The sequence below is a fragment of the Bos indicus x Bos taurus genome, chromosome 16 (assembly GCF_003369695.1).
Source record: "Bos indicus x Bos taurus breed Angus x Brahman F1 hybrid chromosome 16, Bos_hybrid_MaternalHap_v2.0, whole genome shotgun sequence".
NCBI lineage: Eukaryota > Metazoa > Chordata > Mammalia > Artiodactyla > Bovidae > Bos > Bos indicus x Bos taurus.
This window is the reverse complement of record NC_040091.1, coordinates 75,030,931-75,056,949: the sequence shown is the minus strand read 5'-3', so window position 1 is coordinate 75,056,949 and position 26,019 is coordinate 75,030,931. Positions and strand designations below refer to the sequence as shown.

The following is a 26,019-nucleotide window of genomic DNA, read 5'->3' as shown; positions in this document are numbered from 1 at the left end:
TGTCATCTGCATATCTGAGGTTATTGATATTTCTCTTGGAAGCCTGTGCTTCATATTAGTTAGCCTACTAAAATGAATATAATCATTTTAACAGTGTTTAACTCTTCTAATCAATGAGCATGGTATATCTTTCCATATTTTTCTGTCATCTTCAATTTCTCTCATTGTACATTACAGTACCCCAAGTAAAGTAGAGGTCTTTTACTTCCTTTCTTAAGTTTATTGCTAGGTACTTTATTCCTTTGATGCAATTATAAATGGGATTGTTGTATTAATTTATCTTACTGATAGCTTCTTTTCAGTGTATAGAAACACAACAGATTTCTGAATACTAGTTTTTTATCCTTCAACTTTACTGAATTTATTCAGTTCTGTTCAGTCACTCAGGCATTTCCAACTCTTTGCGACCTCATGGACTACAGCACGCCAGAGTTCCCTGTCCATCATCAACTCCCGAGCTTGCCCAAACTCATGTCCATTGAGTCAGTGATGCCATCCAACCATCTCATCCTCCGTCATCCCCTTTGCCTGCCCTCAATCTTTCCCAGCATCGGGATCTTTTCCAGTGAGTCAGTTTTTCGCATCAGGTGACCAAAGTATTGGAGTGTCAGCTTCATCACCAGTCCTTCCAATGAATATTTAGGGTTTATTTCCTTTAGGATTGACTAGTTTGATCTCCTTGCTCTCCAAGGGACTCTCAAAAGTCTTCTCCAGCATCACAGTTTAAAGGTATCAAATCTTCAGCACTCAGACTTTTTTATTGTCTGGCTCTCACATCCATACATGACTACTGGAAAAACTGTAGCTTTGACTAGATGGACCTTTGTTGGCAAAGTCCTGTCTCTGCTTCTTAATACACTGTCTAGGTTTGTCATTGCTTTTCTTCCATGGGTAAAGCATCTTTTAATTTCATGGTTGCAGTCACTGTCCACCGTGATTTTGGAGCCCAAGAGAATAAAGTCCGTCACTCTTTGCGTTATTTCTCCATCTATTTGCCATGAAGTGAGGGAACCAGATGCCATGAACTTCAGTTTTTGAATGTTGAGTTTTAAGCCAGGTTTTTCACTCTTCTCTTTCACCTTCATCAAGAGGATCTTTAATTCCTCTTCACTTTCTACCACGAGGGAGGTGTCATCCGTGTACCTGAGGTTGTTGATATTTCTCCGGCAATCTTGATTCCAGCTTGTGCTTTATCCATCCTGGAATTTCACAGGAGGTACTCTGCATATAAGTTAAGTAATATATTATCTTGAATATTACCTATATTATACTGAGGTATGTTCCCTTTATGGGGAATGTCCCAGGTGGTTCAGTGGTAAAGAATCTGCCTCAATGCAGGAGCCATAGGAGACGAAGGCTCAATCCCTGGGTTGGGAAGATACACTGAAGAAGGAAATGACAGCCCACTCCAGTATTCTTGCCTAGAGAAACCCATGGACAGATGAGCCTGGTTGGCTACAGTCCATACAGTCACAAAGAGTGGGACACACCTGAGCATGCATGCAGTGCTTTCTTCCTTCCCTCTATATCCATGTTGTTGAGAGTTTTTATCATAGATGGATCTGGAATCTGTTAAAAGCTTTTTGCATCTGTGAGATAATCTATGATTTTTATTCTTCAGTGTGTTATTATAGTGTATCACATTGACTGATTTGTGACTTTGAACCATCCATGCTGTCCTGATAGGGCTTTCCTGGTAGCTCAGCTATTAAGGAATCCACCTGCAATGCAGGAGACCCCAGTTGGATTCCTGGGTGGAGAAGATCCCCTGAAGGAGGGCATGTTAATACACTCCAGTATTCTTGCCTGGAGAATCCCCATGGACAGAGGAACCTATAGGGTGACAGTCCATGGGGTCACAAAGAGTCAGACATGACAGAGCGACTAAGCACAGCACATGCACCCCTCAGATAAATCCCACTTAATCATGGTGTATGACCCTTTTAAAGTATTTTTTTATTTATTTGCTAATATTTTACTAAGCATTTTTGTATCTAAGTTCATCAAGGATATTGGTCTGTAATTTTCTTTTGGTGTCTTTGTCTGGCTTAAGTATTAGAGTGATTCCAGCTTTTTACAATGCATTTGAAAGTGTTTCTTTCATTTAAATTTTTTGAAATAGTTTCAGAAGGATAGGTGTTCTCTTTCAATTCAATAAGGCATAGTTAGTTTGCAGTATTCTATTAGTTTCAGGGGTTCAGTTCAGTTCAGTCACTCAGTCATGTCTGACTCTTTGCGACCCCATGAACCGTAGCACATCAGGCCTCCCTGTCCATCACCAACTCCCGGAGTTCACTCAAACTCACGTCCGTCGAGTCAGTGATGCCATCCAGCCATCTCATCCTCTGTCGTCCCCTTCTCCTCCTGCCCCCAATCCCTCCCAGCATCAGAGTCTTTTCCAACGAGTCAGCTCTTCGCATGAGGTGGCCAAAGTACTGGAGTTTCAGCTTTAGCATCATTCCTTCCAAAGAACACCCAGGACTGATCTCCTTTAGAATGGGACTGGTTGGATCTCCTGTACAATAATGTAATTCAAAACTTTTATAGATTAGACTTGATTTATCATTATTATAAAATATTGGCCATATTACCTGGGTTATACAATATATTGTTAGTTTGAGAAGGATAAGTGTCAACTCTTCTCACAGTGTTTGTTAGAAGTCACCTCATGTGACTTTTGTTTGTTGAGAGTTTTTTTGTTAGTGACTTAATTTCATTACTGATAATGAATTAGTTAATATTTTCTCTTTCTTCCTGGTAGAGTCTTAGGAGATTGTGCCTTTCTAGGAATTTGTGCATTTCTTCTTAGCTGTTCATTTTATTGCCGTATAGTTGTTCATGGTAACCTTTTATGATCCTCTTTGTTTCTTTACTGTTGGTTGTAAGTTTTCCATTTTGATTTCTGATGTTACTGATTTAGACCCTCTTTTTTTTTAAATTGATGAGTCAGACTTAATGTTTTAACATTTTTTTTAATGTTTTCCAAGTACCAGGTCTTTTTTTCTTTCATCTTTTTTTTTCTATTTCATTTATTTCTGCCTTGATCTTTATGATATTTTTTTCCTTCTACTAACTTTTGATTTTGTTTGTTCTTCATTTCCTACTTTCTTGAGGTATAAGTTGGTTTGTTTAATTGAGATTTTTCTTGTTTCCTAAGGTAAGCTTCTATTGCTATAAAGTTTCCTCCTGGAACTGCTTTTGCTGCATCTCATAGACTTTAAGTCATTGTATTTTTGTTTTCATTTGTCTCCAGTTTTTAAAAAAATTGTTCTTTGGTTACATGAGTGGTCCGTTCATTGTTTATTAGCATAATGTTGAGCCTTGTTAGTGTTTATAGCTGATTTCTGGTCCCATGTCTTTGTTGTCAGAAAGAATGCTTGATGTGATTTCAATTTTCTTTACCAAAGCTTGTTTTGTGGCCTAGAATATGACCTATCCTGGAGGAAGTTCCATGTGTCCTTCAAAAGAATATATATTCTTTTGCTTTTGGATCTATGTTCCATACATATTTATTAAGTTCATCTGATATAATGTATCATTTAAAGCTAATGCTTCCTTACTGATTTTCTGTCTATATGTCCTTTGATGTATGTGTGTTGTTAAAGTCCTGTTCAATTGTTATGTTGCTGTCAATTTCTCCCTTTGTATCTGTTGTATTTCCCTTATATATTTAGCGGATTGTCTATTGTATACATATATATTTACAATTGCCATTTTCTGGGCTCCAAAATCACTGCAGATGGTGACTGCAGCCATGAAATTAAAAGATGCTTACTCCTTGGAAGGAAAGTTAGGACCAACCTAGATAGCATATTCAAAAGCAGAGACATTACTTTGCCAACAAAGGTTCGTCTAGTCAAGGCTATGGTTTTTCCTGTGGTCATGTATGGATGTGAGAGTTGGACTGTGAAAAAGGCTGAGCACCGAAGAATTGATGCTTTTGAACTGTGGTGTTGGAGAAGACTCTTCAGAGTCCCTTGGACTACAAGGAGATCCAACCAGTCCATTCTGAAGGAGATAAGTCCTGGGATTTCTTTGGAAGGAATGATGCTAAAGCTGAAACTCCAGTCCTTTGGCCACCTCATGCGAAGAGTTGACTCATTGGAAAAGACTCTGATGCTGGGAGGGATTGGGGGCAAGAGGAGAAGGGGACGACAGAGGATGAGATGGCTGGGTGGCATCACTGACTCGATGGACGTGAGTCTGAGTGAACTCCGGGAGTTGGTGATGGACAAGGAGGCCTGGCGTGCTGCAATTCATGGGGTCGCAAAGAGTCGGACACGACTGAGCGACTGATCTGATCTGATATCTTCTTCTTGGACTGATCCCTTGATCATTATGTATGGTTCTACTTTGTCTCTTCTACAGTCTTTGTTTTAACTCTATTTTGTCTGGGATAAGTATTTGTATTATAACTTTCTTTTGCTTTCCATTTACATGGAATACATTTTTTTATTCCTCCATTTTCAGACTTTGTGTCTTTATATCTGAAGTGAGTCTCTTTGATGCAGCATATCATTAGATCTTCTTTTTTACCCCTTTACCCACTCCATGTCTTTTGACCATTGTTTCTTTTACATTTAAAATAATAATTGGTAGGTATCCATGTTTTGTCATTTTCTTAATCATTTACTTAATCGTTAATCGTTAATGATTTTCTTAATCATTTGTTACTGCAGTTCTCCTTCATTCTTCTTTTGCTATCTTTCTTTGTGATTTGATGAGTATCTTTAATGCTGAGTTTGGATTTGTTTCTTTTGTGTGTGTGTGTGTGTGTGTGTATTATAGGTTTTTGGTTTGTGATTATCATGAGATTTTTATATAAAACTTGATGATTGCTTAACATTGCTGATTTCTTAAGTTCAAATGCATTCTAACTACACTTATTTTTACTCTTCTCCTCTCATGTTTAATGTTTTTGACATCATATTTTATAGTTCATTGTTTTGTGCATCCCTTACCTTATTTTATATCTGTGTGTGTGTGTATGTGTGTGGGTGTGTATGATTCGACTACTTTCGTCTTTTAACCTTCCTACTAGTTTTATAAATGGTTTATCTACTACCTTTCCTATATGTTTCGCTTTACAAATAAGATAATTCCTTCATAATCTTCATATTTTTTAGTTGTGGTCTTTTCTTTTTTACTTAAAAAAAATCCATTTAACATTTTTTTGTAAAGCCCATTTAGTGGTGCTGAATTCTTTTAGTTTTGCTTGTCTGTAACATTCTTTCAAATCTAAATGATATCTTTGCCAGGTACAGGATTTTTATATATAAATTTTTAGCTTTCATCCCTTTAACCTTATCATGCTACTGCCTTTTGATTTTCAAGTTTCTTCTGAAAATGCTTATAATCGTATGGGAATTTGTTATATGCGGCCAGCTGCTTTTCTTTTGCTGCTTTTAAGATCTCTCTATCTTTAATTTCTGCAAGTTTCATTGCAATGCATCTTGGTGTGGGTCTCTTTGGGTTCACTGTGTTTGGGACTCTGCTTTCTGGACCTAGAAATCTATTTCCTTTCCCATGTTAGGGAAATTTTCAGTTATTTGTTCTTTAACTAAATTCTCTGCTTCTTTCTCTCCCTCTTCTTCTTCTGGGGCCCCATGATGCAAATTATTTAGTATGTTTGATATTGTCTCAGAGAGCTCTTAAACCATCTGCATTTTTTTTCCATTTTTTTTCTGATCAGCTTTAGTGATTTCCACTATTCCATCTTCTAGTTGCTGATCCATTGTTCTGAATCATGTAATCTACTGTTGAATCCTTCTGGTGTCATTTTATTACAACTACTGTATTCTTCAGCTCTGTTCAGGTTTTTAAAATATTTCATCACTTATTAAATTTCTTACTATATTCATACATTCTACTTCTGACTTTTTTGAACTTTCTTATAATCATTACCTTGAACTTTTTATAAGGTATATTGCTTGTCTCCACTCCAGGCAGTTCTTTTTCTGGGCTACTTCCTTGCCTTAAAGGCTACTTTTCTTGCCTTATTTTACCTAATTCTCTGTGCTTTCTTTTAGCTTTTTTGTTCCTAATTTCCAGCATTACTTTTTTCTTTTGTTTCTAGTTGATTTTTAAAGTGAAATGAATAGTTTCTGCATTATTTCCTTTTTTGTACATTCTATAGCTATTTTGTTTATGGTTACCATTGGGATTACATTTAACTTCCTACAGTTACAGAAACTCAAGTTGAATTAATGCCAAATTAACTACAAAAACTGTACTAGCAAACCACCTGTAATCCAATGCTAACTTTTAAAATTGCCTATGAATTTACTTTTAGTGAGATCTTTATTTTTCCACAACAATTTGAGTTACTGTCTAGTTTCCTATTATTTCACCTTGCAAGACTCCCTTAAGTGTTTCTTACAGTAGAGGTCTCAGTAAGTTCAGTCACTCAGTTGTGTCCAACTCTTTGCAACCCATGGACTACAACATGCCAGACTTCCCTGTCCATCACCAACTGCCAGAGCTTACTCAAAGTCATGTCCATAGAGTCGGTGATGCAATTCAACCATCTCATCCTTTGTCATCCCCTTCTCCTACCCTTCTGCCTTCAATCATTCCCAGAATCAGGGTCTTTTCCAATGAGCCAGTGACTCATCAGGTGGCCAAAGTATTGGAGTTTCAGCTTCAGCATCAGTCCTTCTGATAAATATTCAGGATTGATTTCCTTTAGGATTGACTAGTTGGATCTCCTTGCAATCCAAGGGACTCTCAAGAGTCCTCTCCAACAACATAGTTCAAAACCATCAATTCTTCAGCACTCAGCCTTCTTTATAGTCCAACTCTCACATTCACACATGGCTGTGGAAAAACCATAGCTTTGACTAGATGGACCTTTGTTGGCAAAGTAATGTCTCTGCTTTTTAATATGCTGTCTAGGTTGGTCATAACTTTCCTTCCAAGGAGCAAGCATCTTTTAATTTCATGGCTGCAGTCACTATCTGTAGTGATTTTCGAGCCCCAAAAGATAAAGTCTTTCACTGTTTCCATTGTTTCCCCATCTATTTGCCATGAAGTGATGGGACCAGATGCCATGATCTTAGTTTTCTGAATGATGAGTTTTAAGTTTTTTCACTCTCCTCTTTCAATTCATCAAGAGGCTCTTTATCCTTCTTTGCTTTCTGCCATAAGCGTGGTGTCATCTGCATAACTGAGGTTATTGCTATTTCTCTCCACAATCTTGATTCCAGCTTGTGCTTCATCCAGCCCAGCATTTCTCTTGAAGTCTTCTGCATATAAGTTAAATAAGCAGGGTGACAATATACAGCCTTGACATACTCCTTGCCTGATTTGGAACCAGTCCATTGTTCCATCTCCAGTTCTAACTGTTGCTTCTTGACCTGCATACAGATTTCTCAGGAGGCAAGTCAGGTGGTCTGGTATTCCTATATCTTTAAGAATTTTCCACAGTTTGTTATGATCCACACAGTCAAAGGCTTTGCCATAGTCAATAAAGCAGAAGTAGATGTTTTTCTGGAACTCTCTAGCTTTATCATGATACAACAGATGTTGGCAATTTGATCTCTGGTTCCTCTGAGTTGGTTCTAAATTCAAGTTCTAAATCCAACTTGAACATCTGGAAGCTCACAGTTCACGTACTGTTGAAGTCCGAATTGGAAAATTTTGAGCATAACTTTACTAGCATGTGAGATGAGTGCAATTGTGCAGTAGTCTGAGCATTCTTTGGCATTGCCTTTCTTTGGGATTGAAATGAAAACTGACCTTTTTCAGTCCTGTGGCCACTGCTGAGTTTTCCATATTTGCTGGCATATTGAGTGCAGCACTTTCACAGCATCATCTTGCAGGATTTGGAATAGCTCAACTGGAATTCCATCACCTCCACTAGCTTTGTTTGTAGTGATGCTTCCTAAGGCCCACTTGACTTTGCATTCCAGGATGTCTGGCTCTACGTGAGTGATCACACCATCATGGTTATCTGAGTCATGAAGATCTTTTTTGTATAGTTCTTCTGTGTATTCTTGCCACCTCTTCTTAATATCTTTGCCTCTATTAGGTCCATACCATTTCTGTCCTTTATTTTGCCCATCTTTGAATGAAATGTTCCCTTGGTATCTCTAATTTTCTTGAAGAGATCTCTAGTCTTTCCCATTCTACTGTTTTCCTCTATTTCTTTGCATTGATCACTGAGGAAGGCTTTCTTATCTCTCCTTTCTATTTTTTGGAAATCTGTATTCAGATGGGTATATCTTTCCTTTTCTCCTTTGCCTTTTGCATCTTTTCTTTTCTCAGATACTTGTAAGGCCTCCACAGACAATCATTTTGCCTTTTTGCATTTCTTTTTCTTGGAGATGCTCTTGATCCCTGCCACCTGTACAATGTCATGAACCTCCATCCATAGTTTTCAGGCACTCTGTCTATCAGATCCCTTGAATCTATCTGTCACTTCCACTGTATAATCATAAGGGATTTGATTTAGGTCATACCTGAATGGCCTAGTGGTTTTCCCTACTTTCTTCAAATTAAGTCTGAATTTGGCAATAAGGAGTTCATGATCAGAGCCACAATCAGCTCCCAGTCTTGTTTTTGCTGACTGTATAGAGCTTCTCCATCTTTGGCTGCAAAGAATATAATCAGTCTGATTTTGGTATTGACTATCTGGTGATGTCCATGTGTAGAGTCTTCTCTTGTGTTGTAGGAAGAGGGTGTTTGCCATGACCAGTGCATTCTCCTGGCAAAGCTCTATTAGACTTTGCCCTGCTTTGTTTTGTACTCTGAGGCCAAATTTTCCTGTTACTCCAGATATCTCTTGACTTCCTACCTTTGCATCCAGTCCCCTGTAATGAAAAGGACATCTTTTTTGGGTGTTAGTTCTAGAAGGTCTTGTAAGTCTTCATAGAACCATTCAACTTCAGCTTCTTCAGCATTAGTGGTTGGGGCATAGACTTGGATTACTGTGGTATTGAATGGTTTGCCTTGGAAATGAACAGAGATCATGCTGTCATTTCTGAGATTGCATCCATGTTCTGCATTTTGGACTTGTTTGTTTACTATAATGGCTACTCCATTTCTTCTAAGGGATTCTTGCCCACAGTAGTAGATATAATGATCATCTAAGTTAAATTCATCCATCCAGTCCATTTTAGTTTGCTGATTCCTGAAATGTTGATGTTCACTCTTGCCATCTCCCATTTGACCACTTCCAATTTGCCTTGATTCATGGACCTAACATTCCAGGTTCCTATGCAATATTGCTCTTTACAGCATTGGACTTTACTTCCATCACCGGTCACATCCACAACTGAGTGTTGTTTTTGCTTTGGCTCCATCTCTTCATTCTTTGGAGTTATTTCTCCACTGATCTCCAGTAGCATATTGGGCACCTACTGGCCTGGGGAGTTGATCTTTCAGTGTCCTCTCTTTTTGCCTTTTCACACTGTTCATGGGGTTCTCAAGGCAAGAATAATTAAGTGGTTTTCCATTTCCTTCTCCAGTGGACCACGTTTTGTCAGAACTCTCCATCATGACCCATCCGTCTTGGGTGGCCCTACATGACATGGCTCATAGTTTCACTGAATTAGACAAGGCTGTGGTCCATGTGATCAGATTGGTTAGTTTTCTGTGATTGTGGTTTTCATTCTGTCTCCCCTCTGATGGAGAAGGATAAGAGGCTTGTGGAAGCTTCCTGCTGGGAGAGATTGACTGTGGGGGAAACTGGGTCTTGTTCTGATGGGTGGGGCCATGCTCAGTAAACCTTTTAATCCAATTTTCTGTTGATGGGTGGGGCTGTGTTCCCTCCCTGTTGTTTGACCTGAGGCCAAACTATGGTGGAGGTAATGAGGATAATGGCCACCTCCTTCCAAAGGTCCCATGCACACACTGCTGCACTCAGTGCCCTCAGCACTGCAGCAGTCCACGGCTGACCCACACTTCTGCTGGAGACTCCTGGACACTCACGGACAAGTCTGGGTCAGTTTCTCGTGGGGTCACTGCTCCTTTCTCCTGGGTCTTGTGTGCACAAGCTTTTGTTTGTGCCCTCCAAGAGCCTGTTTCCCCAGTCCTATGTAAGTTCTGGAGGCTCTATGGTGGGGTTGATAGCGACCTCCTCCAAGAGGGCTTATGCCACACCCAGGTCTACTACACCCAGAGCCCCTACCCCTGCAGCAGGCCACTGCTGACCCATACCTCCTCAGGAGACACTCAAACACAGTTCTGGCTCAGTCTCTGTGAGGTCTCTGGGTCCTGGTGTGCACAAGGTTTGTTTGAGCCCTCTGAGCATCTTTGGCAGGTGTGGGGTTTGATTCTAAACGCATTTTCACCCCTCCTATTGTCTTACTTAGGTTTCTCCTTTGCCCTTGGATGCGGGGTATCTTTTTTTGGTGGGACCCAACATTCTCCTGTTGATGGTTGTTCAGCAGTGAGTTGTAATTTTGGAGTTCTCAGAGGAGAAGAGGAGTGCACATCCTTCTACTCTGCCATCTTGGAGTCAAATATAAATCACACTTCTAGTTTTCATTCCAATCCCAAAGAAAGGCAATGCCAAAGAATGCTCAAACTACCACACAATTGCACTCATCTTACATGCTAATAAAGTAATGCTTAAAATTCTCCAAGCCAGGCTTCAGCAATACGTGAACCATGAAATTCCAGATGTTCAAGCTGGTTTTAGAAAAGGCAGAAGAACCAGAGATCAAATTTCCAAATTCCGCTGGATCATCGAAAAAGCAAGAGAGTTCCAGAAAAACATCTACTTCTGCTTTATTGACTATGGCAAAGCCTTTGACTGTGTGGATCACAATAAACTGTGGAAAATTCTTCAAGAGATGGGAATACCAGACCACCTGACTTGCCTCTTGAGAAACCTATATGCAGGTCAAGAAACAACAGTTAGAACTGGACATGGAACAACAGACTGGTTCCAAATAGGAAAAGGAGTACGTCAAGGCTGTATATTGTCACCCTGCTTATTTAAGTTATATGCAGAGTACATCATGAGAAACACTGGGCTGGATGAAGCACAAGCTGGAATCAAGATTGCCGGGAGAAATATCAATAATCTCAGATATGCAGATGACACCACCCTTATAGCAGAAAGTGAAGAAGAATTAAAGAACCTCTTGATGAAAGTGAAAGAGGAGAGTGAAAAAGTTGGCTTAAAGCTCAGCATTCAGAAAACTAAGATCATGGTATTTGGTCCCATCACTTCATGGGAAGCAGATGGGGAAACAGTGGAAACAGTGGCTGACTTTATTTTTCTGGGCTCCAAAATCACTGTAATGGTGATTGCAGCCATGAAATTAAAAGACATTTACTCCTTGGAAGTAAAGCTATGACGAACCTAGGCAGCATATTAAAAAGCAGAGACATTACTTTGCCAACAAAGGTCCGTCTAGTCAAGGCTATGGTTTTTCCAGTGGTCACGTATAGATGTGAGAGTTGGACTATAAAGAAGGCTGAGGGCTGAAGAATTGATACTTTTGAAGTGTGGTGTTGGAGAAGACTCTTGAGAGTCCCTTGGACTTCAAGGAGATCCAACCAGTCCATCCTAAAGGAGATCAGTCCTAGGTGTTCATTGGAGGGACTGATGTTGAAGCTGAAACTCCAGTACTTTGGCCACCTGATGCAAAGAGCTGACTCATTTGAAAAGACCTTAATGCTGGGAAAGATTGAGGGCAGGAGGAGAAGGGAACAACAGAGGATGGGATGGTTGGATGGCATCACTGACTCAATGGACATGGGTTTGGGTGGACTCTGGGAGTTGGTGATGGACAGGGAGGCCTGGCTTGCTGCGGTTCATGAGGTCGCAAAGAGTCGGACATGACTGAGCGACTGAACTGAACTTAAGAGCATGAGAATGAGTGTTCATTACATTTGTTGTTATGTTCAACAGCTATAACCCAAAATATTCTTAAAAGGTCAGAAATTCTGAGACATGTCCAGGTTCTCTGTTCCAAAGCACGGCCAGCACCACACACACCTCTTTTCCCCAGAAGTCTGTGCATGTCCAGGAGTCTCCAGTGAAGGTGTGGGTCAACAGTGACCTAGTGGTCACGGTCTCTCCGTTTTTATTCCTGGAAAGGTCCTACTTTCTCCATAACTTTCGAAGAACAGTTTTTTTCTGGATAGAGGATTTTTGTTTGATAGTTGTTTTTTGTTTGTTTGTTTGTTTATTTTTCTTTTAGTACTTTGAGTATATATTCTCACTGTCTTGGGGTTCTGAGTTCCTAATGAGAAATTTCATAATCTTGTTTAGAATCCTCTCTATGTGATTATTCTCTCTCTTTCTTGCAACTTTCAATATTCTCTCTTTGTCTTTGTCTTTTGAAAGCATGAGTATTATGGATTTCTTTGAGTTCATCTTAGGGTGAATTGAGATTTTGTCATGTTTATATTCACATCTTTAATCAAATTTGGATAGTTTTCTGCCCTTATTTTTTCAAATGTTCTCTCTCTCTCTCTGCTGTCTTCTCTACATTGTCTTTCTGAGAGTCCTACATTGTATATGTTGGTAAATCTGTTGGTGTTCCACAGTTCCAAAGATTTTTTAGGCTCTGTTCATTTTTCTTCAGTCTTTTCTCTTTCTGTTCCTCAGAGACACTAATTCCATCATCCTGTATTCGAGTTCTCTGATCCTTTCTTCTTTTTGGTCAAATGTGCCTCCCATGGATTTTTAAAGTCCATTATTGTGCTTTTCAACTCCAGAAGTTCCTTGAGCTTTCTTTCTAGTTCTTCTGCCTCCTGTTTGAGATTTCCATGTTTCACACATATTCTCTTGACTTCATGATTTCTTCTTTTACTTCTTTAAACATCTTTAAGCTAGTCATTTTGTTTTTATTTTTCAAATATTACTGAGGGCCTACCCTTGGGGGTTAGGCGGGAGGCCTCTGTGAAGTCAAAGCAGGCGCTGGTGGAGAGGCATTATTTGACCTCCTTCTGGAGGCAGTTTGTTGGTACGGCCACGTTTGTTCTTGTGGCAGGTGGCGGCATGAAGATTTAGGTGAGCATACACTTGTGGGAGATCATTTGCAGCAGTATATTTTGGGGCAACCTTGCAGAAGGAAGTTCTCAATGATGCCACCCCACAGGCAAAGCACCAAATGCAAGGTGGATTAATTTTTTTAATTGTTGATTAATGGCTCTGTGCTGAATATCAGCCTGATGTACAAACTGAGACATATTTCCGGTCTTTCCTGAGCCATCCCCTAGGCACACACTGTCACTTTCTCATTTTCCTGCATGTGCAGTTGCTTTTGAATGTCCTAGTAGTTAATGTCTGGCCCCTATAAGGGGAAAACTAAAAAGTAAGTGGGGAATAAAGGGCACTTGATATTTAAGCCCCTTGAAGGTTACTTCAGCCAGGGCAGAAGGGGATTACAAGAGTAGGGGGAGGTGTGTCAAAAGTGACTACCTGTTTCTTTGTCTAATTATCTGTGATCAGAAGCAGCTATTAGTGATAAGAACACAGATCCTCATATTTGGGAGGACCTTGGCTCCCACAAGTAACTTGTAAGCTGCTCTGGGAACACATGCAGAGAACCCTGCCACACGGCTATGGGTGAGAATGGGTAGCTACCACTGTGCTAAGGTAAGAGTTGAAATGGACCAAAATAAGCCAATTTACCTAAGTCTTCACCTGGACGTTGTAAACCATCAGCAGAAGTCAGAGTTCCAAAATAGTGACACCAGGCAGATTCTACCGGTGCAATTGTTATCAAGGTGGGGAGACAGATTCCTGATGCCTCTTAAATTGCCATCATACCAGAAATAAACATTATAATCTAAAATCAATGAGTGAGTCTTGTAGAAGAGTCAGCTGGAAGCAGATAGGGTATATTTAATTTAATCAATTAGAAATAAAGGAACATTCAGTGAGTATTTATAGAGAGAGACCCTGCTAGGTACTTTGAGGAATGCCAAAAGTTTAATACATAGGTTCTTCCTAAAGAGGTTGTATCCTTTTTGAGAAATACAGCATATACAGAGAGGCATCAAAGCATAATAGTAAGTAAGAAGTAGTATCAAATACATAGAATCACTCACAATTATTACAGTGAACTTCCAGAAGGAGGAGAGCATACTGTGAATTTAAATCATCAGAGAAGATTGCATCAAGTAGGAGTATTCCTGTGCTACTCCTAGGAAGGTGAAGACATACCTCGGAGATATTACAGCTTCAGTTCCAGACCACTGCAATAGAGCAAGTCAAATGAATTTTTTACATATGTTTACACTATACCATAGACTACTAAGTATGTAATGGAATTATGTCTAAAAAGTGTACATATCTTAATTTTAAAATGGCATATTGCCAAAATTGTTAGGGCTTCCCTGGTGACTCAGATGGTAAAGAATCTATCTGCAATGTGGGAGACCCAGGTTCAATCCGTGGGTTGGGAAGATCCCTGGAGAAGGGAATGGTCATAATCTGAACCTTCAGTGAGTCATAACATTAAATACCATTGATCACAGATGACCACAACAAATATAATAGTAGTAATAAAGTTTTAAATATGTGATATTTATCAAAATGTGACAAGAGAAATAAAGTGAGCAAACATTGTTGGGAAAATGGCACAAAGAAACTTGCTTGATGCAGGGTTGCCACACACCTTCAGTTTGTTAAAATCTCAAAAACTTAAGAGCAATAAAATAAGGTGGGTTTGTATTCTGATCTAAAAAAAATATTAATAAAAGTTAAAATTTACCTAGTACTCACTATGTGCCAGAGACTAACTCATCCAATCCTCAGAACAATCCCACTAGTTATGTAGGGGAAGCTTTAAGGAAGCATTAAGGGATTTCCCAGAGAAGGAAATGGCAACCCACTCCAGTATTCTTGCCCAGAGAATCCTGTGGACAGAGGAGCCTGGTGGGATGCTGTCCATGGGGTCGCACAGAGTCGGACACAACTGAAGCGACTTAGCAGCAGCAGCAGCAGCAAGGGATTTCCCAAGCTCAAGGCAGTCATGGAACTGGAACTTGAATCCAGGCAGGCAAGTTCTAGGGCCCCGATCTCTCTGCTCAGCCCTTACTGAGCAAAATGGTGTGAGCAAAGAGTAGAAGTCAGTGTGTAACACACTTGCCAGAGGGAGCAGAGGGGCTGCACTGACCAGCGTGACAGTAATTTACACATTTTACTGTAGGCCAAAGTGGGTCTACATGCAGAAACTCTTTGAGTTGCAGATTTAGGACATCCATTATATTAAGAAATTTATCACTCAAATTACTATAGTACAGAAAAACCATCATATAAAACATTTTTTATTATTATATACATCTTGTAATTGCTTAAAGGACATGCTAACTTTTTTCTCTCATTTAGTTTTTATCTGATTGGAGCAAAAGTTATATATTGTGAAATTTCTGGAGATAATGTGAACTGGAGTGATAATCTCCCAATTTGTGAAAGTATGTATGTCTTCTCTTTAGGATATAGAGCAGCAGTTCTCAAACTTTATGACCTCTTTATGCTTTTAAATTAACATAGACACCAAAGAACTTCTCTTCATATGGATTATGTCAATTGATATTTATTATATTGCAATTAAAAATGAAAAGTTTTAAAAATAATTATTAATTCATTTTTAAGAAGTGTTAGCTGCAATACATATAAATATACATATATACATATTTTTATGAAAAGTCAAGATTTTCCAAAACAAATAGTAGGAATTGTGTCATTGTTTTATATTTTTGCAAGTTACTTCAATATCTGGTTTAACAGCTATATATGAAAAATTTAAGCATACATCATCGGAATGAAAGTGAAAAATGATAGTAATACTCAATATTAATGTGAACAACCAATTTGTGAATGGAGATATTTGTAAATCATAAAGTATTGTTCAGCTAGCACTGAGTTACCTTTTTAATCACAAGTATATTTTAGCATTAAATTGTCAGCATCTTTCATGATGATAAGCGCAAAACTTAGCATGGTCTTGCAGATAAATATGTATTTCATATTTCAGAAAATAAGTTTTTTCTACATTAATGGCTTGAATTTGGGATAACTCATATTCATATAGAGGCTTTCTTCTAAACAGATATTGAATTCAAAACTGGAGTATATTAATCATATGTTAATGAATTATATGAAGGCAATTCAGAGGACTTTGCTAATGCTGTCTTAATATTTTACTTTTACTTCATGTCCTTTTTCCTCCCTTTTTAAGTAATTCTGTGTGCAACACCTGGAAATATAACAAACGGAAGATTCACCCAGTATAAGGAAGTATATCGATACAGTGAAGTGGTAATATACAGGTGTGATCCTTCTAATGGACCAGATGAATATTCTCTTATTGGGGAAACCACCCTTATTTGTGTTGATCATAACAGATGGAGCAGTGACCCACCAGAGTGTAAAGGTAATAATATTTCCATGTATTTCCTCCTGAATCTAAATACTGTGGAAACACTTCAAAAATATGTTTATCTACAAGTAAACAAAAGATTCCCATGTAATTGCTCTTCCTACTAAATTGACCTCTAATTTAATTTAATATTGCTCAAATCAAATTTAAAAAGTTCTAATTGTAGAGTTCCCCACCAGTCACTCAACATGTTCTTGGCATTTCAACTTATATGTTATGAACTACTGTGTATGTGCATGAGCTAGAGCTTTTGGATTTGTTGTTGTTGTTGTTTGTTTGCAAGCATCAGAAAACTGAACACACTGTGGCTTAAAAAACAAGCAAGTTTTATCGTGTAGAATAAGACCTCTGAGAGCTCGGGCTTCAGGAGCATTAAAAGACTAACCTTCTCACTGATAAGATTATTAAACTCTGGATAAAGCTTATTTTAACAACTTCACGTTAGCTAAAAGTGGGGAGACACTGGAGGGGATGTGGCTCTTGATGAAGGATCCACTGAATGATAGCAAAATATTTAGTTTCTCCCAGTGTACAATGGGACATTCTGTAATATCATTTTTAGGTAATATTTTTAACATATTTATTTCCAAAACATTGAAACTAGTACCAGTACATTAACCTGATCACAATGGGATGAATGTAGAAATCAAACCAAATACTTGAAAAGCGTGCAAGACACTTTTAAGTAGCCCATGAGTCAAAGAAGCAGTCACAAGGGAAATATAAACTGTTTTTAATTGATTAAAAATGAACAGCATATTTACATACCAAAATTTGTGGGATACAGCAAAAGTTTTGCAAAAGTTTTGCTCAGAGGATATTTATAATATGAAATACTTATGTTGGAAAAACAGAAATCAGTCACCTGGTTTCTCAAATCAGTCATCTATGCTTCTACCATTAGAAATTTAAAAAGAAGAGCAAATTAAATCTAAAATAAGAAAACAAAAGGAAATAATAAAATTTGAGAGCCATGAAATTGAAAAGAGAAACAAAACAGAGATAATCAAAGAAATCAGCCTGGTTTTTGGAGAATATGGATAAAATAGATAAATCCATAGACAGTCTGACAGGAAAACAAAGACAAAATCACCGATATCAATATTGAAAAGGAGAACATCATAAAATATCCTGTAGACGTTTAAAGAATAATAAGGAGTCCAAAAGACTGGTCTATACATCTATGTCTCTTTTGCTGTCTCGCATACAGGGTTATCATTACCATCTTTCTAAATTCCATATATATGTGTTAGTATACTGTATTGGTGTTTTTCTTCCTGGCTTACTTCACTCTGTATAATCGGCTCCAGTTTCATCCACCTCATTAGAACTGATTCAAATGTATTCTTTTTAATGGCTGAGTAATACTCCATTGTGTATATGTACCACAGCTTTCTTATCCATTCATCTGCTGATGGAAATCTAGGTTGCTTCCGTGTCCTGGCTATTATAAACAGTGCTGTGATGAACATTGGGGTACACGTGTCTCTTTCAATTCTGGTTTCCTCGATGTGTATGCCCAGCAGTGGGATTGCTGGGTTGTATGGCAGTTCTATTTCCAGTTTTTTAAGGAATCTCCACACTGTTCTCCATAGTGGCTGTACTAGTTTGCATTCCCACCAACAGTGTAAGAGGGTTCCCTTTTCTCCACATCCTCTCCAGCATTTATTGCTTGTAAACTTTTGGATCACAGCCACTCTGACTGGGGTGAAATGGTACCTCATAGTGGTTTTGATTTGCATTTCTCTGATAATGAGTGATGTTGAGAATCTTTTCATGTGTTTGTTAGCCATCTGTATGTCTTCTTTGGAGAAATGTCTATTTAGTTCTTTGGCCCATTTTTTGATTGGGTTGTTTATTTTTCTGGAATTGAGCTGCAGGAGTTGCTTGTATATTTTTGAGATTAGTTGTTTGTCAGTTGCTTCATTTGCTATTATTTTCTCCCATTCTGAAGGCTGTCTTTTCACCTTGCTTATAGTTTCTTTTGTTGTGCAGAAGCTTTTAATTTTAATTAGATCCCATTTGTTTATTTTTGCTTTTATTTCCAATATTCTGGGAGGTGGGTCATAGAGGATCCTGCTGTGATGTATGTTGGAGAGTGTTTTGCCTATGTTCTCCTCTAAGAGTTTTATAGTTTCTGGTCTTAGGACTCTGTGGGAGAGGGAGGTGGGGGGGATGATTTGGGAGAATGGCATTGAAACATGTATAGTATCATATAAGAAACGAATCGCCAGTCCAGGTTTGATGCAGGATACAGGATGCTTGGGGTTGGTGCACCGGGATGACCCAGAGGGATGGTATGGGGAGGGAAGCAGGAGGGGGTTTCAGGATTGGGAACACCTGTACACCTGTGGCAGATTCATGTTGATGTATGGCAAAACCAATACAATATTGTAAAGTAATTAGCCACTAACTATAATAAATAAATTTAAATTTAAAAAAAAAGAATAATAAGGAAAAAAACAAACCACTGTATGCCTATAAATTTGACAACTTAAACCTTCTCAACAAAGAGTACTGCAAACCGGGTATCCTTACTGGTGAACTCTACCAAACATTTAAGCAATAAATAATGGCAGTTCTACACAAAGCCACTGGGCCTCCCCAGTGGCTCAGCAGTAAAGCATCCACCTGGATTGCAGAAGTGTCAGGGGCCACGGGTTCCATCCCTGGGTTGGGAAGATCCCCTTGAGGAGGCATGGCAACTCACTCTAGTATTCTTGCCTGGAGAATCCTATGGACAAAGGAGCCTGAGGGGCTACAGACCATAGGGTCACAAAGAGTTGGACACGACTGAAATGACTTAGCATGCATACACACACACACACACACACAAAGCCTTAAAAAAATACAAGAGGAGAGAATCTTTCACAATTCATTTCAAGGACAGCATTGCCCTAATGCAAAAACCAGATGTACAACATAATGATTCCACATTTACATACATAACAAGATGATCACCATGATGTCTAGTTCCCATCTGTCACCATTTAAAATAAGTACAGAATTGTTGACTGTACTGTCTAGTCTGTGTATCATAACCTCGTAACTTATTTTATAACTAGAAGATTTTGCATTTTAATCCACTTATTTTCCTCCTCTTGCCAGCCACCTCCTCTCTGCCAATCACTAGTTCTCTGTATTCATGAATCTGTTTCCTTTTTGTTTTATTAGTTTATTTTTTTTTTATTTTGTAGATCCCACATATAACTGAAATCACATGGTGTTTCTCTGACTGACTTATTTCACGTTGCATAATTCCCACTATGTCCATCAACGCTATTGCAAGTGGCAAGATTTCATTCTTTTTATGACTAGGTAATACTCCATTTTATATACACCATATCTTCTTTATTCATTATTCTATCAGGACACTTAGGTTGCTTTCATATCTTCAGTTCAGTTCAGTTCAGTCGCTCAGTTGTGTCCGACTCTTTGCAACCCCATGAATCGCAGCACGCCAGGCCTCCCTGTCCATCACCAACTCCCGGAGTTCACTCAAACTCACGTCCATCGAGTCCGTGATGCCATCCAGCCATCTCATCCTCTGTCGTCCCCTTCTCCTCCTGCCGCTAATCCCTCCCAGCATCAGAGTGTTTTCCAATGAGTCAACTCTTCGCATGAGGTGGCCAAAGTACTGGAGTTTCAGCTTTAGCATCATTCCTTCCAAAGAAATCCCAGGGCTGATCTCCTTCAGAATGGACTGGTTGTTCTCAAGAGTCTTCTCATATCTTAGGTATTGAAAACAAAAATGCTGTAATGAAAAAAGGGCTGCACAAATCTTTTCGAATTAGTGTTTTGTTTTCTTTGGGTTAGTACCCAGAAGTAAAATTGCTGGATCATATGGTAGTTCTATTTTCCTCAGTCTTTGGCTCATTTTATTTATTCCTATAGAGTGTCTTTTGAAGCAAAATTTACCTATTCTTTAAATGTGTAATAGAATTCATCTGCGAACCCACGGAGTCCTAGATTTTGTTTGCTGGAAATTATTTACTAATTCAATTTCATTACTAGTAATTGTTCTATCCCCATTTTCTATTTGGAGATGGCAATGGCACCCCACTCCAGTACTCTTGCCTGGAAAATCCTATGGACGGAGGAGCCTGGTAGGCTGTAGCCCAAGGGGTTGCTGAGAGTCGGGACATGATTGAGCAACTTCACTTTCACTTTTCACTTTCATGCATTGGAGAAGGAAATGTCAACCCACTCCAGTGTTCTTGCCTGGAGAATCCCAGGGACAGGGGAGCCTGGTGGGCTGCCGTCTATGGGGTCGCACAGAGTCGGACACGACTGAAGCGACTTAGCAGCAGCAGCAGCATTTTCTATTTTTTCTGGACTCAGCATTAGCAGATAATATCTTTTTAGGAATTTATCCACTTATTCCAGGTTTTCCAATTTTGGATATATAATTATTCATAGTATTCTCTATGATCCTTTGTATTTCTGTGGTATTGATAGTAACTTCTCTTTTACTTTTTATTTATTCGGATCCTTTCTTTTGTTTCTTGATGAGTATGGCTATGTGTTTGTCAATTTTATCTTTTCAATGAACCAGCTCTTATTTTCATTGATTTTCAGTCTCAATTTCATTTATTTCCACTCTTTTCTTTATTATTTTAACCTTCCACAAACTTGCAGAGAGGGTTGTTCTATTTTTTGTATAAAGGTGTAAATTTAGATTGTTTACTTGAGATTATTCTTGTTCTTAAGGTAGGCCTGTATAGCTACAAATTTCTGTCTTAGAACTGTTTTTCCTGTGTTACATAGATTTGGGATGGATTGTCTCTATTTTCCTTAGTCTTAAGATATCTTTTATTTCCTTTTTAATTTCTTCAGTCAACTACTGATCGTTTAGTAACATGTTTCTTTTGGTCTCCACGTGTTTTTAGCCATTTTTCTTCTGGTGGTGGATTTGCAGTTTCATACTATCATGGCTGGAAGAGGTGTTGGATCACAGATTCAAATGTAAAACCTAAACTGTAAGACTTATGAGAAGACAAAATATTTGTAGTTAGCAGAGATTTCTTCAAAAGCCTTAAAAGCATTATTCTTTAAAGAAAAAAAAAAACAAAAAACAAAAAAAAGACTGGATTTCTTAAAAACTGAGAACTTCTCTCAAACACACTGTTTGAAGAAAGAAAAAACTTGTCATAGACTGGGAGAAAATATTTGTCAGGAACATTTCTGAATGGACTTCTAGCTATGATGATAAAGAATTCTCAAGACACAGTAAGAAGAAAGCAGCCCAGTTTACAAAAAAAGGGGTAACATATTTGGATAGAATTTTTCCCACCGAAGAAGAATGTGGATGTTAAAAAAAAAGTACATGAAACATTGCTCAGTATCATTAGTAATAACAGAAATGTAGTTGAAAACCATGATGAGAAACCACTAAGAACTTATTAGAATGCATGAAATTAAAAAGAAAAAATTAACAGTTCCATGTTTTGGAGAGGATGTGTTATATTTGGGACTCTGATAGCACTGCTGATGAAAATGCAAGTGGTATGACCATTTGGAACACAATTTAGCAACTTCTTATACAATTAAACGTATACTTAAGGTATAATTCAGCTACCCAGGGTAAAATGATAACATGTACACATAAAATCTGCATGAGAATATTCATAGTATCCTTAGTCATAATCATCCTATACTGGAAACAACTCTTATGTCCTTGAACTGGTAAATGGAGGAACATCATTGGTACATACAGATAGTTATAATACTCTGCAGGAAAGGATGATGAGCTTTTAATTCAGACAACAGGAATGAATCTGAAACGCATTGTCCTAAGTAAGTAAACTCAGAGGATGTGATTCCGTATGACATTCTGGAAAACCGACACTACTGTAGTCACTCAGTTGTCCGACTCTGTGAGACCCCATGGACTGCAACACGCTAGGCTTCCCTGTCCTTCACCGTCTTCTGGAGCTTGCTCAGACTCATGTCCATTGAGTCAGTGATGCTATTCAATCATCTTGTCCTCTGTTGTCCATCCCCTATTCGGCCTGCCTTCAATCTTTCTGAGCATCAGGGTTGTTTCCAATGAGCCGGCGCTTTGCATCAGGTGGCCAAAGTATTGAGCTTCAGCTTCAGCATCAGTCCTTCTAATGAATATTCAGGATTGAGTTCTTTAGGATGACTGGTTTGATCTCTTTGCTGTCCAAAGGACTCTCAAGAGTCTATTCCAACACCATACAGTTCGAAAGCATAATTCTTTGGTGCTCAGCCTTCTTTATGGTCCAACTCTCACATCTATATATGACTACTTGAAAAACCATACCTTTGACTAGACGGACCTTTGTTGCAAAGTAATGTCTCTGCTTTTTAATACATGGTCTAGGTGTGTCATAACTTTTCTTCCAAGGAGGAGCATCTTTTAATTTCATGGCTGCAGTCACCATCTGCAGTGATTTTGGAGCCCAAGAAGATAAATCCCATCACTGTTTCCATTGTTTCTCCATCTATTTGCCATGAAGTGATGGGACCGGATGCCATGATGTTCATTTTATAAGTGTTGAGTTTTAAGCTATTTTTTTCACTCTCCACTTTCACCTTCATCAAGAGGCTCTTTGGTTCCTCTTTACTTTCTGCCTTAAGGGTGGTATCATCTGGATATCTGAGGTTATTGATATTTCTCCCAGCAATCTTGATTCCAGTTTGTGCTTCATTCAGCCCAGCATTTCTCATGATGTCCTCTGCATATAAATTAAATGAGCACGGTGATAATATACAGCCTTGACGTACTCCTTTCCTATTTGGAACCAGTCTGTTGTTCCATGTCCAGTTCTAACTGTTCCCCTTTGACCTGCATGCAGGTTTCTCAGGAGGCAGGTAAGGTGGTCTGGTATTCCCATCTCTTTAAGAATTTTTCACAGTTTGTTGTGATCCACACAGTCAAAGGCTTTGGTGTAGACAATAAAGCCGAAGTAGATGTTTTTCTGGAACTTTTGTCCTTTTTCAATGATCCAATGGATCTTGGCAATTTGATCATTGTTTCATTTGCCTTTTCTAAATCCAGCTTGAACATCTGGAAGTTCTCGGTTCATGTACTGTTGAAGGCTCGTTTGGAGAATAATGAGCATTACTTTGCTAGCCTGTGAAATGAGTGCAATTGTGCATCAATTTGAACATTCTTTGGCATTTCCCTTCTTTGGTATTGGAATGAAAACTGATCTTTTCCAGTCCTGTGGCCACTGCTGAGTTTTCCAAAATTTGCTGGCATATTGAGTGCAGCACTTAACAGCATCATCTTTTAGTATTTGAAATAGCTCAACTGGAATTCCATCACCTCCACTAGCTTTGTTCGAAGTGATGCTTCCTAAAGCCCACTTCACTTCACACTCCAGGATGTCTGGCTCTAGGTGAGTGATCACACCATCATGATTATCTGGGTCATTAAGATCTTTTTAGTACAGGTCTTCTGCGTATTCTTGCCACCTCTTCTTAATATCTTCTGCTTCTGTTAGGTCCATACTGTTTCTGTCCTTTATTGTGCCCATCTTTGCATGAAATATTCCCTTGGTATCTCTAATTTTCTTGAAGAGATCTCTAGTCTTTCCCATTCTATTGTTTTCTTCTATTTCTTTGCATTGATCACTGAGGAAGGCTTTCTTATCTCTCCTTGCTAGTCTTTGGAACTCTGCATTCAGATGGGTATATCTTTCCTTGTCTCCTTTGCTTTTTGCTTCTCTTCTTTTCTCAGCTATTTGTAAGGCCTCCTCAGACAGCCATTTTGCCTTTTTGCATTTCTTTTCCTTGGGGATGGTTTTGATCACCACCTCCTGTACAACGTCATGAACTGTAGTTCTTCAGGCACTCTATCAGATATGATTCCTTGAATCTATTTGTCACTTCCACTGTATAATCGTAAGGTATTTGATTTAGGTCATACCTTAATGACCTAGTGGTTTTCCCTACTTTCTTCAGTTTAGCTCTGAATTTTGCAATAAGGAGTTCATGACCTGAGCCACAGTCAGCTCCTGGTCTTTTTTTTTTTTTTTTTTTTTGCTGACTGTATAGAGCTTCTCCATCTTTGGCTGCAAATAATATAATCAATCAGTATTGACTATCTGTTGATGTCCATGTGTAGAGTCGTCTCTTGTGTTGTTGGAAGAGGGTGTTTGCCATGACCAGTGCATTCTCTTGGCCAAACTCTGTTAGACTTTGCCCTGCTTCATTCTGTACTCCAAGCCCAAGCTTGCCTGTTACTCTAGGTATCTCTTGACTGCCTACTTTTGCATTCCAGTTCCCTATGATGAAAAGGACATATCTTTTTTTGGTGTTAGTTCTAGAAGGTCTTGTAGGTCTTCATAGAACCATTCAACTTCAGCTTCTTCAGCATTAGTGGTTGGGGCATAGACTTGGATTACTGTGATATTGGATGGTTTGCCTTGGAAACGAACAGAGATCATTCTGTCGTTGCACCCAAGTACTGCATTTCAGACTCTTTTGTTGACTGTGAGGACCACTCCACTTCTTCTAAGAGATTCTTGCCTACAGTAGTAGATACAATGTTCTTCTGAATTAAATTTGCCCGTTACAGTCCATTTTAGTTCACTGATTCCTAAATTGTCGATGTTCACTCTTGCCATCTCCTGTTTGACCACTTCCAGTTTACCTTGATCATGGGCCTAACATTCCAGGTTCCTATGCAGTATTGTTCTTATAGCACTGGACTTCACTTTCAGCACCAGTCACATCCACTACTGGGCATTGTTTCTGCTTTGCCTCAGCCTCTTCATTCCTTCTGGAGCATTTCTGTTTTTCTCCAGTAATATATTGGGCACCTGATGACCAAACAACACTATAGGGATTGAAAATTGATTAGTGGTAGGCTGGGTGAGGAAGGCAGAGTTGTTGGTGGGCATTGTTTACAAAGTGGCATGAGGAAATTTGGGGGGATATGGAAACTTTCTATGTCTTTATTGTATTGTTAATACATGATTATTTGCATGTATTAAACAGCAAGCAGTTGTACACTTTTACTGTTTAACTGTATGTAATACAGTTAAAACTCAACATTCAGAAAACTAAGACCATGGCATCTGGCCCCATCACTTCATGGCAAATAGATGGGAAACAATGGAAACAGTGAGAGAATTTATTTTGGGGGGCTCCAAAATCACTGCACCTGGTGACTGCAGCCATGAATTTAAAAGACGCTTGCTCCTTGGAAGAAAAGCTATGACCAACCTAGACAACATATTAAAAAGCAGAGACATTACTTTGCCAACAAAGGTCCATCTAGTCAAAGCTATGGTTTTTCTAGTAGTATGTATGGATGTGAGAGTTGGACTATAAAGAAGACTGAGTGCAGAAAAATTGATGCTTTTGAACTGTGGTGTTGGAGAAGATTCTTGAGAGTCCCTTGGACTGCAAGGAGAGGCAACCAGTCCATCCTAAGGGAAATTAGTCCTGAATATTCATTGAAACGGAGAAGACAATGCAACGCACTCCAGTACTCTTGCCTGGAAAATCCCATGAATGGAGGAGCCTGGTGGGCTGCAGTCCATGCATGGGGTAGTGAAGAGTCGGACACGACTGAGCGACTTCCCTTTCACTTTTCACTTCCATGTATTGGAGAAGGAAATGGCAACCCACTCCAGTGTTCTTGCCTGGAGAATCCCAGGGACAGGAGAGCCTGGTGGGCTGCTGTCTATGGGGT

The 26,019-nt window shown here is 38.9% G+C and overlaps 1 protein-coding gene across 1 annotated transcript in view; it reads left to right on the top strand.

Moving 5' to 3' along the window:
- LOC113906253 (membrane cofactor protein-like) overlaps window positions 1–26,019 on the top strand; it is a 42,606-nt gene that overhangs the window by 7,333 nt on the left and 9,254 nt on the right. Inside the window, exons 4-5 of the mRNA XM_027564132.1 lie at window positions 15,296–15,381; window positions 16,149–16,343. Of these exons, the coding sequence (XP_027419933.1) occupies window positions 15,296–15,381; window positions 16,149–16,343 (281 nt within the window). The remainder of the gene's footprint in view (window positions 1–15,295; window positions 15,382–16,148; window positions 16,344–26,019) is intronic.